Here is a 20,428-nt window from a genome sequence, read left to right as displayed (position 1 = left end):
CAGTGTGTGTAGATGTACTGATCTATACTAACTACATCCTGTCGTAAAGTGCGAGTGTAAAAACAACATCCTCCCTTCAAAGAATTCACCACCGTTGAGTTGATTGACTGATTGCTCATTATTGGTTAACTAAATTACTTAAAATGGCGGACATCTTACAATTAGTTGCCAGATGTGCTATCTTGGGTGACCAATTGGAGGTTTATCAGGTTTTCACCAATGTGAAAGACATGAAACAATGTGTTCGCAAATTAGACTGTTGTAAGAAACACGACATAGAGCAGTATTATTTACCAGCTGCAGATGAATGGAATATCGTTCTTTTATGTGGATATTGATGGATACATTCCTGAACAAGGTAGAGTCTGTTTTAAATTCATTATTTGCATTTTGTTTTAATTTATTTGTTGTAGCATTCAGCAGAATCTATATGACAGAAAACACACTAGATCGCGTAGATGTGTGAAATAGGATCCACATTGGCAATCTATACAATGTTTAAATGTTACAGTCATGTTAGAAATTTACTATCAGTACAAGCAGACCGTGTGTTCTTTTATTAATTTTCAAAATCATACAAATATGACAATAAACTAACTAGGGTCGTGAGACAAAATATAGACCATCCTAATAGTTTTTGACCTTCGAAGTGTTTCATTTGTTTTCATAGTACATTTGTAATGATGTTAAAATGGCTTCACTTTAGTTGATCTGTCTATGATTAAACTCTCAATTGCGCATATTGCGCAGCAGAGGTCATGAACCAGTCACAAATTCTGGGATATCATCCGGGTACTAATGGGAGAAAAACAATAACAAAAGTTTCCATCAGTCCACGGAAATTGCTCCGCACCAGTGCCGCGTTATTGGCAGTACAACACTGAACACTGAAAGCCCTTGATAAGTTTAGATTAGATTAAAATATTTTTATTTCATTATCTTTTGGGGTGGGTTTTAATGTTTAAGGACCGAGTGCAACATTCAGAATCACTACTTGCAGATGATTTTTTCTGACCACAATAAATCTAACATTAGTTTGGACAAGTTAACTGATCCATTGCATTTTACTCCACTTGCAGCCTTATTTATGGAAATAAATTTGTGATATACTGAACAAATTCAGGTTACACCGATGGTACGACTAAAATTGAAATGGCAGAGTTAGATTCTTAAAAGCATGCCCTTATGACACACTTGATTTGTTTGCGAAAGTGCAATAAACCAGGTGTTCACCACTATTATCTTTCATGATTTAAAGTGACATTTTGAAGAATGACCAATGATAAACTGTACAGCCAGCCAGCTAATCATCAATGTCTTTTCAAACTTTGAGGTCAGTAAATAAACAAGAATACATATCTAGCATTGTTTTATTACTCATGAAATATTAGTGAGTGTTACAATACATCACTTCAAGTCGTTTAATGTTTTGAAGTTCAGTTTAATAGACCATGAATTTATGGCACACCTGAAATATAAATGGCACACTTAAGTTATCATGACAGTGCCCATGAGGCACACTTGAAGAAAACATAATTTCGATCCGTCATTCACCTGCAGCATAACATGAAAACGCAACCTCAAGTTAAATTTACCAGAATATAATTGCTAAATGTTGTAGCAGTTCATCTCTGTTAGGGGACAGAATGATCCCATCTTACAAGTTCACTGTGCGGAGTTGCACCCCTTTGGCACACCAGAATCCTATGATCACAGGTGGAAAGCCCCCTATATTCCTAGGTTTGTCACCATTATGCATGTGTTTCATCAGAATGGAAAATGTTTACCACTTCCATCTGCATTTTTTATAACATACCACTCTGAAACTGAAGTACCTCTCAGATTGGAATTAAACCGAACTCACTCATCCATTCACTCATACTTCCTTTTAATCACTCGTTTGTCAAGTCCAAAACTGAAGTTTTACAAACTGCCATGTTTATGACTACAGTGTGGAATTTTAGCACTCAGCTGTAAATTTGTTATAAGAGTGCCTTTTGGTGTAAAATTCATAAACTGGCTGGTTGAAGCATGTGCATAACCTCACTTTTTCACCTGTTTCATTTGCTTTATTCTTAATGTCTTGTTTCAGGCGAGAACCATGCAGACAACAAGTCAAGTCTTTCAAAGTGGAAGGTAGGAAACTAACCATGCATACAACATTAGAAACATGATTGTTCAGATGGACCCGTGAAGATCTTGGGCAGAATAGGCCTTGACACATGTCATTGGTTACCATTTGCTCAGATCGATGCTCATGCTGTTGATCACTGGATTGTCTGGTCCAGACTCAATTATTTACAGACAGCTACCATATAGCTAGAATACTGCTGAGAGCAGCGTAAAACTAAACTAAACTCACTCACTCACTCACTCACTCACTCACTCACTCAATGTTCAGATGATGTTTTCTACTCTTGTTTTTGTCAGTAGATTCACAAGGCACATTGGAGGCCTAGTGTTTAAAGTTTTCACTTGTCATTCCGAAGTCCCTGGTTCAGTTCCCCACATGGGTACAATATGTGAAGCCCATTTCTGGCGTCCCCCACTGTGATTTTCTTGCAAAAAGCAGCATGAAACATTATTCACTCTCAAATTCATTTGTTCAATATAGCATTCACTGGATTGTCTAGTCTGGACTTGACTGTTTACAAGCCATTGTCACATAGTTGGAAACTGCTGTGTGAGATGATAACAACAAACATTAGCTCCTTGAATATCTGGACAAGGAGGGATCTTCAACGAACATGTACATGGGAATTGATAAGATCAGGTTGTCGGGATCACTGACTCAGTTGATATGTGTCTTCGTATTCATGTTGCCAAGGATCATACTCCTGTTCCCCATTCCACAAAACTTATGACGTATGACTTATGACAATCGTAGTGCTATGATTGCTTTGATGTCTCAGCCAGGTCTCCTCAATTTCTATTTACTTACCCAAAAAGAGACCTTGAATATTGTTGAAAATGCATTAAACCAGAAACTTAAAAAAAACTTTGTCAGTCATAAGGTGCAGATTACCAAGTATACTTGTTTCTACTTATAAAATATAAAGGGGACAAAACCTGTTCCATGTACATAAGTAATGTGAGTATTTCAAAGTGATAGTCTACAGTGTATTTTGAATTTCACTTCAGTCCCGAATTCAGACGAGCCGTAGTCGAGTGTTGCAGGAGCTTGCCAGAGAGGTGTATCAGCCCAGTGGGAAAGCCGTCATCCTCCATGAGTTGGCTAGCTGTGTGTGTTCAGGTACTGTATGCAGCAGCAGCATCAAGAGCAGGTGCTGAAGACAATCCACAAGACACATTCTTAGACCGTTACCTAGAAAATATACTCTGAATGTTAACTGGAGAAATAGTTGGCCCATTCTTTAATACCATGGAGAAATAATTGGACCATTACATAGAAAGAATACTTGTATCGTTACATAGAAACAATATTGGACTATTAGATAGGAAAATACTTGCACTACTACCAAGAAATGTAACGTCAACCATAAATGGTGTCACCATTCATCAGCATTTGATTTATGATACCATTATCTACTAAAACATCACCAGACTATTTCTCAGGAAATATGCTGAGACTTACATCAAGGAAACGTGTATGCTATGATCAAGGATACAAACCACTGTCAAGGAAACCTGACTAGATGATGACAAAGAAATCATCATCAGATAAGACCGCAACCAAAAAACTATCTACACTATGTCCAAGGACACATGCTTAGACAACAAAAAGAAAATATGATTAGACATGGACCGTTAAGGAAACGTTATAACCTCTGCAGATTGCACATATGTATGTTCTCCAGTGCCAACTATGTAATATTTGTGTTGAAGTGTTACGTTTAAACTCATTAAACTATCAATGAATTATCAGTTGTTTATTTCAGCAATCAGTGCAGATGGATATAGTCTCTATCTTGTGGATGAAAACAAAAGGGTAAGAAGATTTTATTACTCATTTTATAACCTCATTCAAGACTTAATTGTTATACTTCAAAATATGATCATTATTATTATTCGTGGACTACTATGCTTATCACTAAACTCAGCGTGACAGCACTTACATGTCATGAGGTTGTGGATGTGTGTCCCTAGTTTTTCAAACAGCTATGTGCACGTGAAGGTTCGGGTTAAAATATTGATGTCCAGTAACCCATGCTTGTTGCGAGAGATGACTAACGGGATCGGGTGGTTAGGATCAGGATCGCTGACTTGTTTGACACATCATTGTTTCAGGGTATGAAACCCAAATGTCATCATTTCCCAATAGTGCTGATTGATGCTCATGCTGTTGATCACTGGATTGTCTGATCCAGACTCGATTATTTACAGACTGCCCCCATATGGCTGGAATATTGCTGAGTGTGATGGAAAACAATACTCACTCACTCTAACAGCTTTGTTGTTGCCAACGCTATCTTTCATGCAATTGCAATGTGACAATGTTGTACACGGCGTCATTCTCTGATGTCGATGTTGATAAATACAAGGTTCATTAGCACCTCTTCACTGAATCCTCTTACTGTAGGTAGTGATGAATCAATATAAATTATCACATAGAGCTTTGTTAGAAGTCGTATGATAATTGTCAATGTGAGATTATTTTCACACATGGAATATTTTTGGCTGTTCTGAGTTTGTTCACATTGTTCTTCACTCTCCAGTGACGATGCGTTTATGCAATGTGGTGAGGTCATCGATATTTCAATATATACCATTGAAAAAAAAGTATGGGATGTTCATTTTGCAAGCATCACTGCCAATGCTAATGTATATAAGAAAACTAATCTCTGTCCATAGATATGAAACAGTTCCAAAGGAATAAAGTAAACAGTCACTATTTCCTTTTATTTCTATTCATCATCTATTTCCTCCTTGGCATCATCATTTGAATTTTATCAGTCTTGTAAATCCAATATCGCCTCCTTTTTTAACAGTATGGTACATGATGATGTTCTGCTTGATCACTCAACACCTGGGGATAGATTTTCGAAGCTCTCTTAGCGCTAAGATGGTCGTAAGCTAATGATAATGTATGTCACTTATGACTATCTTAGCTCTAGGAGAACTTCTAAAATCTAGGCCCAAGTTATTATGTCACCAGTGTCCCATTCCACAGCGTTATAGCCGTTCTACAACTGTCATACCTCCTACACTGTATTGTAGACTTCTGACAGTCATGGTAATATGATAGCTTTCTGAAATGGTTCCCTTGTGTTCAAACATAATATCACCCAGTTAAGCAATAGATACAGTATACTAGTATACTACCCATCAATAGTTGAGACTCTCTAGTGTACATTTTGCAAAATATCTTATACTGTTTAAAGGTATTGTTTGTGCATGAACTGGTTGATAGTGAAACGTTATCAGTGAATATTGGCGAATTATGAACAAAACTTTACACCGTTCACATGCATGATATTCACTCAAGCTTGTCAGCAATTTGATGCAAGATCCTCATGCAGTTCATAGCATTAGTGTTTTAAGTGAGTCTTAACTTTTGATTGGAAGTATATGTCAGATGTTAAATGAAGAAAATGTGTTTCTCAAACGTGAGGTAGCAAAGCCATTGTCCATGGGGAACCTGGTAATTTCCACCAGCAGGTGCTGTCTAACTCTTAATAAGGCTACGTGGTGTTAAGTAACAGACAAATAACAATAAAGGGTCACAGAAGACCTGATATAATCAGTTTACCTATTGTTAGCATGTCAAGTGTTTCTGGTGTTCCTTAACTTATTGTGAGTAGTACATGTAGTACATGTACCTTCAACGATACAGTTAAAAGACACAGATGTCATCAGGTGAATTCCTCCGCTTGGAACTTCATTTATCCTGACACAAGATGTTAAGAATTCCTTGTGCGGGCAGTTCTGTTATGGGTGTTGGACTGATTGTAAACTCGGTGCCGCCTAGAATATCCTGACTTTCTATAGGCATCACCAAGAAACATGACATCACCAAAAGAAAGTATGACATCAGCAAATAAATATGGAGAAATTTTCTGGAACTGAGCTTTTTGCAAAATATATTCATAAAATATGTCAAAGCAATGAATAGTATCAGTGTTAAAAGTGTTTTAGACGGTGTTATATTAATTTCCCTGAATACAAATGAGAGAGTTGGCACTAAAACATACCACATTATAACTTGTTTAGGGGGGCGGGAGGGGTCCATTGCATGGGCAAGGTGTAAACAAACATGGTTGCCCCATTATCAAAATTGAGATAGGCTCACACAATAACAATGATACTTAAAAAACACTTGGTTAATAAACTATATGTATTTGTGATATTATAAGTTAACATACATTGTGATATCATTTCTTAAAATTATTTGTGATATCAACATGATTTGTGATATCACATGTTCTTGTGTTTGATTTTCGGATGATTATGGTGCCCATTATGATATTAAAGTTGTATGTATCATAGCAATGCATGATATTGGCCAAGCAGTTCAAGCTGTTGATACCATTTTAGGAGTGAGTGAATGAGTTGGGTTTTATGCCCCTCTCAGCAGTATTCCAGAAATGGGCTTCACATACTGTACCTATGTGGGGAATCAAACACATGATGAGCAACTGCTTTAACCACTAGGCTACCTTGTTGCCCCACCGTTTTAGGCTTTCTCCCCAAATTAGCTGAAACTTGTCATTGACATCATGTTTAAGTGAACTTACTCCCCACACACAAGTCGTGATTTACAAATGGCACGTATATGCTTCCATAGATCGCTGTGGTTTAGAGATAACTGTTACACATGTTGTAGCGTATGCCCACATTCTCAGGATCTGGCGATAATGTGGATGTTTAATCTCGCTATCGACAATGTCGGTCATCATGTAGAGGTGTTATCTGTCGGAGACAATCACATGCTGTGCTCTAATCTTCTTTCCCATGGTGCACTATTTTCCCAGAGTGCACTTTGTAGTCGCACTGTTTACATGTAGGGAAAGGTCCCCCATTGATTATTGTAACTTTCAGCATGTTACATTGTCAGCCAACAATTACATGATTTGCAGTTGTGATAAAGCCATTGTTTTTCAATTGTTTGTTGATTATCTGCTGACCAGTATGCTTCAATATTCATTATCAACAGTGTTCATGGTATATGCTTAAGTGCAGAAATAAAAGTATAAATATTCCAAGTCTTTTGCTCATTACAGTCCTGAATCGTTTCAAAATTTAAGGTTTGTTTTGTATGTGGCTTTTTTAAGTACTTTTAATATTAGGTAGATCACAATCTATGTGTCCAAAACAGCCACGCAAAATAAGTTTATTTTACTTTTTGTGTGAAAAATGTAAGTTTCTGCATTAACACAAACACTGATTATGACACAGTGAATGCTTGTGTATAATTCCATTTGTTTCCCATTTGTTTAGCATAACAGTATTTAAGTCAGTCAATTTAGTGGGGAAAGCTTTTAGAAAATATTTCATTCAAAATGTGCAAATGTAGTTTTAAAACAGGACAACAAAATTTGTAATCAGTTCATGTTTTATTAATATTATAGGATATTAATATAGTGCACATATCTATGCAACTATTGCTTGCTCACGGCGCTGGCATTTGTTTCCCTCAATCATTGGATGTCCATCTCAGCGTCACATTGTATTATCAATCTCAACTCCCTGGGGAGTATACAACTCTTGCTGCCACCAGACAAAAACAAACAATGTATTAAAAATACTGTTATATTGTGAGTGAGTTGTACACCAAACTCAGCAATATTCTAGCCATATGACATCAGTCTGTAAATAATTACGTCTGGACTGGACAATCCAATGATCAACAGCATGAGCATCAACCTGCATAATTGGGAACCAATGGCATGTGTCAGCCAAGTCAGCGAGTCTGACCTTCCGATCCTATTAGCATAGTCGCCTTTTAGCACAAGCATGGTTTGCTGATGGCCTATTCTACACTGGACCTTCACAGGTCTATCATATGGTGTTTATGATGATATGAAAGCTAATGTTGAGATATTAATGTAATAAAACAGGGTTTGTTGAGATTACCAGTGCGGCTTATACACCCATGCACGTCCTTAATATCATGCATGCATTAACAGACATACATGCGCATGTACATGCTCAAACACGGACAAGAGGACATAAATGTGCGCACACTTGAATTTTCAGGTTGATTAAGATTTTATCGTCAGAGTTTATACGCCCACTAAGGGTGTGTGTTCATGAAGGCCAAATGAATGAGATCCACCAGGATACAAATCCAAAATGAGTTCTAGAACGTCCCAAATTTTGTTGGTGTTGCTGAAACACATTGTTCCCTGTTGCAGGAGTTGTCGTATGTGCCAAATGTTAACAGGTAAGAAACCGTTATTGAGGCGTTTACTTTTATGGTTTTGCTCTGCATATTTCTGTCGTTCTTTCATTATGGCATGCTGTCATACATGATATTTAGAATTAACCCATTGTTATGGATTTGTAGAATTGACTGATTATATACTAAGTCAAAAAATAAACTTCACATTCTTTCTTCAGGGCACTATAAAAGAACAAGACATGGTAAGGTGGTTAAATTGTTATTATTTCATTGCTGAGATCTGTGTAATGTACTCGATACACTGACAGTGCCACAATCAGTCCCATTAGGTTACACCGCCATTCCAAAACATGGGTATACAGAATGTCAAATCACAAGAACAAACATTCGAAATTTCTCAGTTCAATATTGTGTATGGCCGCCCCGTGCATTCACCACTGCCAAACCTCTCCTCATTGACTGCCTGATGCTTGTGAGCACGTGGTTGGGGATTCTGCGCTATTGCTCTTGCAAGGCAACAGCATGTTCCTGCAAAGTCTGATGTTGGTTCCTAAGACCACAAAGCCTTCTCCCAAGTACATCCTAAACATGCTCTATTGGATTAAGGTCAGGGTACCTTGATGACCAGTCCATTGCCGTTGATTCCAGCGTTTTGAAGGAAATTCCATGTCAACATTGCAGTATGAGGCCGAGCATTATCATGCTGGGACTGTAGACCACAGGGGCTTGTATTGCTAAAAATAATACGTCCTGGGTCCAGCGAATCTGAGTTACCACCTGGATTCATCGCTAAAGACGACTCGATTCCAGTCTGTCTAGGCCCATCGGAGGTGGCGTTGGGCCCACAGCAGACATCAATGAAACGGCATCAATATTGGCCAAAGATACGGACATCGAGAATGGAGATGGCAGTCTGCAACCGATTTTGAATGGTCTGTGAGGACAGTTGACCTCTAAACATCTTAGCTCTGGTTCATGTAGCTGCCAGAAATCTGTCACATAGGTGACGTAGGACGATTTGACAGTCTTCTGCTCGTGGATGTGAAAGATCCAACCTTGGGTGATCAGAAGTGGTGCCAGTTTGTTGTAGACGACCTCACAAGTCATACACAGTACGACGGCTGCATACCATTGCTCTTGCGACGTAAATAACTGATCTTCCCACTTGCAACATGCCAACAGTTCACATTGCACATACATAGACATATCATCAGAGAAAAATTATTTTTTAAAAAAATTACATTTTGTGAAGTTTCTTTTTTGACTCAGTATAATTCCAACCTTTGTTAATTTACACTTTAACATGACGTGTAGGTTAAAATTCCCATAAAATCAGCAACATTTAACAGGTTAGCAGTAATGACGAAATCAAAGATGGAGTCAAGCCCCAAGGTGCGTAGATCCATGCACAATTCTGAGGTATGGGCTGAGTGTTTGTTTTAAAGAACAAAATACATCTTTTTTTCTCATTTTCTTGTGAATGTTGTCAATCCTATTTCAATGGTATTTGTTACTGCAGCAGCAGGTCGGCATCCAGTAGTGGTACGAGTAATAGCGTGCAGATCGGTCTGGGGACAACTGTAGCAGCACATGTAGCTCACACACAGGAAACAGTCAGGTTAAAGGATCTGCATGGGGTAAGTATTCTACACTAGACTGTGAGTAGCTTGACGGGAGATAGCACTTGAATAATGGATAACTGTATTTAGTTTCTGTTTCCATGTTCCTGATGTCTGCATGAAATATTTTGTTAGTATATGTCATCAAATAAAAGCAGTTACAATTCTGTTGTTAGAAAGTGACAGAAGAGTTACTTCCCTTCCATTGAGAAATGAATTGATACTTCAGTGTTGTCAGTAATATTTTTTTTACATGTATTCTTTTAGCAATCAGTGAAATTTCAGAGGAACAGATACATTGCATGAGGAAAGGATTTGGTCTTGCCTAAAACAAAAAGCCACACATTGATACCCCTGAAACACAATTTTATCAAGGCACAAGTATGGACCATTTTCCATACTCTTCACATGTTTTACCAGCTTTGAAGTTTTTGGTTTTAGAATATATATTCTTGCTCTGTGTTTCAGGACAGTCGGTTCGCTGAGGGTCTGGGACACTGCAATAGCAAGGCTCATTCTGTCTTAGCCCTACCACTGCAGGACGGTAGAGGGTCTTTATTAGGTAACACTGTGATGCCGTCATAAGCATGACTGATGTAGTAAATCACTACACTTAAAACAACCTGTGAAGATCCTGATAACAACTGGTCTTCAGTAATCCATGTAAAAGAGGCAACTAATGGGACACATTGTTTGAGGCATGTCATTGTATCCCAGATGCATAGATCAATGCTGATGCTGTTGATCACTGGATTCTCTGGTCCACAGTCGAATATTTACAGACTAGCGCCATAAAGCTGGAATATTGCTGTAGGTAGCATAGAACTAAACTCACTCTCTCTCTCTCTCTCTCTCTCTCTCTCTCTCTCTCTCTCTTTCTCTCTCTCTCTCTCTCTCTGGGATTGGCTGAGATATTAACAGTGTGCTTCATTCACTGCTCCAGTGTGAGTGAGACTGAGGTATAGTTGTTGTTAGACCATTTGCTTATCACACCGAAGAGCTGTATTTGATTTCCGCCATGAGTACAATCTGTGAGGTGTTTTTCCTGGTGTACCCTGTCGTAATATTGATGGAATACCAGTAAAATATCTTAAAACCACACACTCACTAAGTAGTTTTACTCAGTCACTGACCATGACAGTGATTGCTGTGAGACGTGCTTGGTCTGTTTGAATTTGAGTGAATATAATTTTACACTGCTTTTAGCAATATTTCAGCAATATTTCAGCAAAATGATGGGCTTCACACATTGTACCCATGTGGGGAATCAAACCCGGTTTTTCGACAAGACAAGGGAATGTTTTAATCACTAGGTTACCCCACTGCCTCAAACAAATTTGAATGAGAGCACCTCCGAACTTACAATTGCAGTCTGTGACATCTTTGTCTCATTTAGTTTATCTCGCGAAGCAACATGGAAATCCTTTGTTTGTTTCAGGTGTAGCAGAATTTTACAGAAACTATAAATATTCATCATTTACAGAAGAAGAAGAGGAGGTAAGAAATGAATGATTTTGTTCTAAAATGATTGTTTGTAAAAACTGATTGACTTATTAATTCATTTAAGTGACAAATAACTATGAATTCAAATTTACATACATGTTGATTTCCCTATGATATCATTCTTTGATTAAGGCTACTTATGGCCCCCATGAGGACCGTCATGTCTGAGTAATGATCAAAATGAGATCAATAACTTGTGTCATCATATCTGGCTGTGAAGAGACCAAACTTGTATGCTTGCCTTTACTTGTGCTCAGTAATTATAGTCTGTTTGCAGTGAAAACGTATCAATGAATTTCACTTAAAACAAAAAAGTAAATTGATTAAAGTGAAGTGAAAAAGTGTGAATCCTCATAAGTGTACCTTGTAAATTGAACCTTTAAATCTCAGAATTTTATTCAACTTAGGATAAAGTTGTTTAACAAACACCAAGAGCTAGTTTATTTAACGATTATCACATACCGCTCATGCATTTGTTTCACTGTTCCAACTACTGTGCTTACATACTTGTAATCCAAACAAATAATAGCAATTTGAATCTATGATTGTTTGTTAAAGAATTTTTATCCTAAGTTAAATAAAATTCTGAAATTTAAATGTCCAATCGTCAAGTCAGAATGATGAGGATTCACAATCTTAATTTAACTATGTTCAATTTACTTGTTTGTTTATAGTGAAATTCATCAGTACGTTTTCACTGCAAACAGACTGTAGTATATGGTCTGAGAGATGTTTCATTGATGACGTCTATGGAAAGTTGAAATACTGAAGCACACATTTATGGTATGTGAATAACAATATTCATTTTGTAGGTGTCAATCCTTCTTCTAATGTGGACAGATATGCTAGTAGATTATGTTGAGGTAAACCCATAATCCCAATCCTGAACCAAGCTTACAGATTTATCATTTTCGCCTCACTCTTACCATAGGCATCAGACCTACCAGCTTTCTGCAGTAATCTCTCAAACAGTTAACACGAATCAACCCAGAATATGATAAAATACTTATTTTCTACCCCTGTCTCAGGATCTGACAAACCCATGATAGAATATCACTTTGTTTGAACCTAGGGTGAACATTGACCCTACTTCCCTTGTATACTCAACAAAAAGGGTTAAGGACCATCCCAGCATTCAGTATTTAAGTATTATATGGATCATGATATGAACTATTCGATACTTAAATATTGAAAATTGGAGTGGTCCAAATGTTTTTGTGCTGTGTATAATATCACACCCATAATTTATAACATTCCCTAATGGCATTAATTCAGCATCTTAACAGAAGAAAAGTCACAAGACAAACTAAAATGTATGTTAAATCTAAACTTACGCATATCAAATATTATTATGTGATCATCTTTTACTGGTAACCGTTCAGTACCAACAAGCTATAATCCAAAAAAAATGGTTAGCATCATTTTTTAGATTTTCCTTTGAAGCATGTTATTGGAGATAAGTATATAGCAAAACATTTGGTTCTGTGTTGTGTTTTTTTTTTTGTTATTTAGAAACTGTGCGAATCGCATTCGCAATTTTCACATCCAATGTAAATTTAAAATTATGTACTTACTACATTAATGTGACAAATTTATCATGTGCAAAAACTACCCAGAGTTTTCAAGAAAGATTTCAGTCATGAATTTGCAGCAAGTGACGTGAGTTTAAGACAGCAAAATATAACAACAGGATGCAAGATATCTTAGGTGTGTTGGGGTCATTGCTTTCCATTTAGAACTGCCCAATTAATTTCATTTTTATAACATTCCAATCACTTTGCTTGTTCATCTCCCCTCTCAATTCAGGGATTGTCAGATCGAGACAGAAATCAAATCTAATATAAAAGGGAATGTTTACCCATTTGGATATTTTTCTGAGAAAGTCAGTATTAATACAGTATGAGGTCACTAAAATCATCAAAGAAACCCTTTTGATCTATTTTGCATTATGTTTTTATTTATTTAATCATATAGGTTAGTGTCTGAAGAAAGCAGAACTAGTTCTAACTGTTTTTTGTAGTCTGAATGATATAATGCATTTGCAGTTGCTGGGTCTGAAGTATATATTAGTTAAGGGGTGGTTTGTAAACGCAGACTCCTGACTAACCCATCCAGACAGCTAACACCCAGTACCTTACCCACCCCTTCAGCTTCTTTAGACCTGTATATCTTACAGTAGCATTTCAATAGGCCTGACAGGCTTATCTTGGCTTATATATTATTATCTATATTCTAGATAGACTTGTTTCTGTAGTGGATAGTGTTACTATTCTAACACAGTTTTAGCAAGGTTAACAGACTGAAATAGATACATTAAATGTATTGAATGTTTGCATCATCTACACAAGTTATTCTCTAATTGTTTGTGATATCATCATGAAAATGGATTTCAAAAAGGACAGATACAAGCTGTCACAACAATATCATTTCTCCTATTTATGTGGACAGGTGATAAAGTGCATTTGCCTCCCTTAGTTAAGCCAGGATCTTTCGGTGGTGGGTTCTGCTCTCAGGTTGTCACTGATTATTATCTGTCACCACAGCCCAAATGTCAAACTTTGTTAAGGACATGTACATTCTGTTAAATCCAGTTGACACAGTGTGACAGGAAGTCTGTTGATATGTCCTCTGACTTTAGAACAATAAACAAATTTCTGTGATCAACCAGAAACCAAATTCCAGATTTCATTCAGAATCTAAATCAGCATTATGAATGAAGTTAAATATATTAAATTAAAATCAGTGTTACAAATATTTTTTTGCAAATTTACCCTTTCTTTTTTACTTTTTGAAATAACACCTACCATTAACCTTGAAGTTTTTCTATAGTGGAGTTCATAGTGTTGGTGTTTTGCTGGCAGATCCAAGGGAGGCAGGTGCTCCAGCGCCCTCTTTTTGCCAGACTCCTTGCAAGTAATCTTCCCCCTCAACCAAGTCACTTGGTTGACATTGGTATTCTGTGATTGGTCCATTTTCAAAATACTGGCTCCGCCTTTGGGAGTTGGTGAAGTCCCTCTCTGCCTCCTCCTCCTCCTCCCCTTCCTCTGTGCCTGAGATTATAGCATCACTGGTATCTGTTTATACAGGGAGCTGAGAGAATACTAGCTTGGGGTGGACTGGTTTTGTTTTATGCAGAGGTATCTTACAGAGAGTATCTGTACTTGTGCATGGATTTGTGGATTCACAGCAACCAGTGGGCAATGTTGGTTCATCTTTTGCAGATTTATATTTCACCTTTGCATCTACAGTAGGTTTTTATGTTTTGATATTTAAAAGTTAAAAGTTTGGAAAAAGTCTTTAGTAAACTATTAAATATAAGTGCTGAAGAACAATAAGTCTAGATTACCTGCTGTAAAGGATTGTATTGCGTGTAAATGTCACTTGTGTTATGAGCTAATTTCCTCCTAGTAAGTTGTTCAAAATTCAGAATTTATTTTTTTTTAATTCTGTGTTGCAGAAAGTTGTAACCATTTGAATGATGATCAGCATTGACCTTCTGAGAGCATCATACACTTTATATTTACTATATTATCTTAAAGCTAGATATTTGTTGTGCAAACTTTTTTATTTCATTTTACTGGTTTGTGATTGTGTGATGTGTTCTTCTTCGCTCGATTTTATTGTCACTGATGATTGCGCTATTCCACGTAATGTTGTGAACTCTAATGGCAATTCATGGTCATTTCTGATTATCATTAAGTATCTAGCTGTTCATTTGCTAACAGACCTCTTTTTGTGTTGTAATGTCTAGATGCTTCTTGAAATCTGTTTGTGCTCTTTTCTTCACTAACAGTTGTAAAGTAACACATTCCTTTCAGAGAATGTCTTTCATGACACAATATTCAGCTGTATAGGAATATTTGTACCAACATTTTAACGGTTCAGTTGAATTAGTAATATGTTCTATAATGTTATAATTTGTTAAATTTTTTAGTTAAGTTATTTCAAGGACATTGTTAATGAATATAAACAGAAATTGCAATAACATCTATTTACTGATACTATAAAGATCTTTTCCTCGTGGTACTAGTTTATTAATGTATTAGTGATATGTTTATTTCTTGCAGGTTCATAGCAGTATGGTAAAACAGAGAAAACTCAATGAGTTTCTATTAACAGTCACAAAGTAAGTTAAACAACAGCATTAACTCATTGTCTGTCCACTGGCCAAGGGAGATAACCGTCTCAGTTTCCTGCGAAGAGTTGTGTCCCTTTGCTATACCAGTATTTTCAAACTGGATTCAATCGATCCATTCAGTATCATGCCATGAGCCAATGTACAAGTGTTGTTTCCATATAAACATTTATATGTGAATATATACATATCATAATTTGGTTAGAAGCCAGTTGTTGCCTCAAATAAGATCTATTTTGTTGTCCCAGTGACACTAATATGTGCAAATTTCAGGTTTTAGGAGAATCAATACATTGAATACACTCACACAGGTTATAACAATGACAAAATAGATTTCTATTTGTCATTTGAAGATATCTTAGTTTCTGGATGTCCTAATGTTGAGTGCGTAAACAGACGTTGATTTCTTCAGGTCAGTTTTTCAAGACATCATCAGTATGGACACTGTCATCATGAAGATAATGGTATGTTGACTCACTTATCTGTTTGTGTTTATAATGTGATAATCACTTATCCATGAAGACCGTTGTTCATGAAACATTTGTAGCCATAATTATGATCATTGCCAGTGTGTTAAGCATGGGCTTAAGAAGTTCCTAGGGCTATGAACATTTTGAGAATAGCCAACCTGAGCTCCATTTCTCAAAGGACTCGTAGTGCTTAGACAGTCGTAAGTCTGTGTTAAAGTATGCAAGTTATGATCAACTTGGCACTATGTTTGCTTTGAGGAATGGGGCCTTGAGTTAGAACTGGTCTTCATCTGCCCACGCTTGTCATAAGAGGTGACTGATATGATCATGTGATCTGACTCGCTGACTTAGTAGATTCATATAATCATATCATAACAGAGTTGATATCTGCTCATGATTTCAATGAATTCTCTGATCCAGGCTTGTTTATATAGCGAATGCCATTATATGGCTGGAATATTACTGAACATGGCTTAAACCAGACTAACATGATGTTGAGTGGTTGTCTCATTTGAATTATAATAGGTACAGCTGATTAATAACTATTACTCTTTGAATTGATTAAATAATGTCATCACAGTGATCAAAACTGATATTTACAAATGTTGTTTATATGATTAGACGGTCACTTGGATCAAAGGTCTTGGTGTTTATATTGTGTGGATAGAACAATCTGAATCTGTCCATCATTGCTTAAGGTGCCTGGATCATTTGATAACAGTTCATTACTCTCATGCTATTGCTGTCAAATGATATGGGAAATTATGGACACATCATTTGAACCTCATATGGTTAACTTCCAATCCAGGCTTCAAAATTCTTGGCATCAATTAGCAAAGCATCCAGGCAAGCATTAGTGGTTGTTTATATCTCAAAAACTAACAACAAAACTGCACTACTATTTTTGAACTACATCCTATGGGTGAGTGAGGTTTGGTTTTACACCACTTTTAGCAATATGATACCATTGGACACCAGAAATGGGCTTCATGTATTGTACCTATATGGGGAATCAAACTCAGGACTTCGGCATGACAATCAAATGCTTTGGCTTATAGGCTTCACCTATTCAGAGTGGCTTGTGAATAGGTTACAATGTATGGTCTGTTTCTTTCGCTTAGGAACTGTTCATAATTTATGGCTTTGGTGGGATGAGGATGAGACGATTTTTATGGAGAAACATGTACAGTGTGAATGAACGTATGCATGAGCTTTCTTGGGACTCAAATTGTATGCCTCTCGTATTTTGTTTTTGTATTTTATTGGTTTTTTTAGGGTGGTTTTTTTTGTGAGATTAGAGACATTTGAACTTAGGTACATTTTGCTGGAGTTTTAAGTGATGACAGTGTAATAGGGGACGAACGTGTAGTGAACGTTATCCACTTCTCAAAAACTACTTTATGGAAATCAATGAACTTATACATGGCCATTTTTTGGACTCTAATGGTATGCATGTTGTATTTTTGTGGAATTTCTCTCTGATATTAGTGAAATAGGGATTAATTCTATCACTTCATCCACAAGAAAACTGCTCAACAGAAGTGATTAAGTGATGTTTATTGAACTTGTTTAGTTGAAATTATTCACCAGAGCACATTCAGTGTAGGGAATGTTTGCTACAGCATTGGTGTCTTGCATATCCCTAGACACAATTTGTCTTGTTTTAATGATATTTTTAAGAACAAAACAGATGACTCCCACCACATCACAGAACAAAACGGGTGACCCACCCTTAAAATCGTCATCACCATCAGCCATAAATTATAAATGGCCCCCTAAGACTGGAAGGGTTGAATCATCTAATGCCAAGCATGTATTTGGGACCATTTCTTTGGCAGAAGTCTGGCAACTTTTACGGTTCCTTCACAAGACTTGTACTTACCTAGTGATAAGATGGCTTGTACATGAGTAAGGTGTATATTTAAAGAGTAGCATTCATGTACAGGGTGGAGCATTTTTTTTTTAATCATGCAGGTGGCCCTAATTAGTGGTCCAAATTGAAGCCTAGTTCTGTTGTTGTCTGTCACGATTACTGATCAATATTGTTGAACATTGGTAAATCCAAATTAATGCACTCACTAAGATTGTTATGATGAACTTATTTTTGTTATAAAATTAGAGGGACACAACTGTCGACTATCAAATAAATTAGTGTTCTTGAGCATATACCACAATTTAAAACAGTAACATTCCATGATGGAAGGTGAGCAGCAGAACCTATTGGTTCTAGATATATTCACTGATATATATGAGACATTAGTAGTCTTTGGTTTGTCTTTTTATTTGCTGATGTTATAACCCTTCAGAAAACATTCATATCTGCTCATGTAGATATCAGTGTCTTCTGGATGTAGCATCAATTATCTTCCTATCGGTTCGCTATATAACGTAACTCCATGTAGAGATGTCTAGCAATGCTTTGATTATTGTACCATGGTCCTGACACTAGCCAGTTTACCCAGCTCTTAGTTTCACAAATGTTACACTTCTGAGTAGAGGCTGGCTTTTATTTACCAAGTAGTTTCTCCATTTTGTTTTTCGTCACTTGTGTTTGTACCAGAAAGATTACAGTGTTGCAGCTATTAACCATGGACGCCATTTTGCAAAGCTGTCGTAGTGTTACGACTATTGTAAGTCTATGTTTCAGTATTGGAGTTACAAAAGTCATCGCACTACAATAGCTTTGTGAAACTGGACCCATAACCATGGTCAATGCATCAGGAGAGGTTGATGATAAAAACATATGTAGGTTTCAGTCATTTGAAATGACAAAGGGGGCAGCTATGTCGTGTCATTTTGTGTAACAGCAATCAAAATACTTAAGTCATTTCATGATATTTCATCTATATGTGTAGAACAGGGGCTTTGTGAGGTGTGGCTGCTTTAGATATGTGTTAAACATATGGATGTAAATGCTTCACAACTATGTTAATGTGCAACAGCTTCATTCACAATGGTGTTAACTGATAGTGACAAAAAGTGATGTTGAAATTGTGATCCCCTTCTGTACATTAAGTTAGGTAAAATGTCATGAAATGACCGAAGTGTATTGATTGTTGTTACACAGAATGACGTGAAATGGCTGAAATTTTTTATCATTTCACGAAATGACTGACTTCACAGTGAGAATTTTTTATCATTTCACGAAATGACTGATTTCACAATCTCACTGTAACATATATACATATAGCTGAATTATTCAACTTTGATCATGACATTCTTGTCCTTAATCCTGTTTTTACAATTACCTAGGTTTATCAAATCATTATTTTGTGGTACAATCACAACTTTAGTATGTTAGACACTTTTACAAGGGTTGACAGATAGGTTCTGAGCCTCACATGGAAATATGTGCATAACATGGAAATCATTTTGTATGGGCAAGACATGATGTTTTGAAGGATTGTCCGAGATAACTTGAGTCATTTGAATGTATTGTAACAAGGCGGTCAAAACAAGGAGTGGATGGTGAACTTCAGAAAATGGAGGCTTATGCAGTGATGTAGTTCTTGCAGAAAAGATATGAATTCAGTATTGCGGAAGGAAAAGACGATATGAGCAGAGTTCAGCTGGAAGGCAAGGCACATCAGCCTCACCCAAAGAATTCACTGCCATAGCACTGGTTCAGCCGGCATTTCGCAGGGGAGTTCTAAGATGCTGAGTGTGTAAATGAGGGAGTGAGTTTAGTTTTACGCCGCACTTTGCAATATTCCAGTTATATGGCAGCAGTCTGTAAAATAATTGAGTCTGGACCAGACAATCCAGAAATCAACAACATGAGCTTCGATCTGCGCAATTGGGAACCGATGACATGTGTCAACCAAGTCTGCGAGTCTGAAAACCCGATCCTGTTAGCTGCCTCATAGTTGATTTTTATGGCAAGCTGTAGGCCTATTCTACCCTGGGACCTTCAGGGGTCCGGAGTGTGTGAGCATTGTGGAATATCCTCCAGCGGAGGATATATAAAGCATATTATGCAACACAATTTAGGTATTTATGGGATGAATTGAGACTTAAAGACATGGGAACCTGAGATCAGTTGTGCTGTTCTCTTGGGACTACACACCAGTGGACCGGTGGTCTTTGTATTGCGACAATAAATGGATGTGACCTGGAGGTCCTCTTGCAGCATCAAATTTCCCAGATCTGGCTCCAGCAGACTTCTGTCTGTATTCATACGTCATGAAAGACAATGTGACATGATAGCTGCTTTTCTGATAGCCAAAAGATGTCATTTGAACTCCAAAATCATTGGCAAAAGCATACGAGTTGTATGACCCCAGGGCGTTCAGATTGATAGTATGGTGTGCCATTTGGGTTTGACATCCCATGACCGAGGAAATGTCAAAGTGCCTTTGAGACACTGAACTGGATATTGGTGCTTTACAAATATTGATAA

General features: G+C 37.0%; 1 protein-coding gene across 2 annotated transcripts in view; it reads left to right on the top strand.

Moving 5' to 3' along the window:
- Window positions 1-20,428, top strand: part of LOC137291876 (probable 3',5'-cyclic phosphodiesterase pde-5) — a 73,898-nt gene that overhangs the window by 23,578 nt on the left and 29,892 nt on the right. For both annotated transcript variants that reach the window (XM_067823420.1, XM_067823419.1), the window contains 10 exons: window positions 2,093-2,136; window positions 3,142-3,253; window positions 3,900-3,949; window positions 8,316-8,344; window positions 9,822-9,939; window positions 10,390-10,483; window positions 11,360-11,418; window positions 12,237-12,287; window positions 15,492-15,550; window positions 15,972-16,023. In XM_067823420.1, coding sequence (XP_067679521.1) covers window positions 2,093-2,136; window positions 3,142-3,253; window positions 3,900-3,949; window positions 8,316-8,344; window positions 9,822-9,939; window positions 10,390-10,483; window positions 11,360-11,418; window positions 12,237-12,287; window positions 15,492-15,550; window positions 15,972-16,023 — 668 coding nt within the window. The remainder of the gene's footprint in view (window positions 1-2,092; window positions 2,137-3,141; window positions 3,254-3,899; window positions 3,950-8,315; window positions 8,345-9,821; window positions 9,940-10,389; window positions 10,484-11,359; window positions 11,419-12,236; window positions 12,288-15,491; window positions 15,551-15,971; window positions 16,024-20,428) is intronic.

The sequence above is a fragment of the Haliotis asinina genome, chromosome 7 (assembly GCF_037392515.1).
Source record: "Haliotis asinina isolate JCU_RB_2024 chromosome 7, JCU_Hal_asi_v2, whole genome shotgun sequence".
In the NCBI taxonomy this organism is placed as follows: Eukaryota; Metazoa; Mollusca; class Gastropoda; order Lepetellida; family Haliotidae; genus Haliotis; species Haliotis asinina.
Note: the sequence above shows the minus strand (reverse complement) of the source record. Positions and strands in the feature narration are given on the sequence as shown.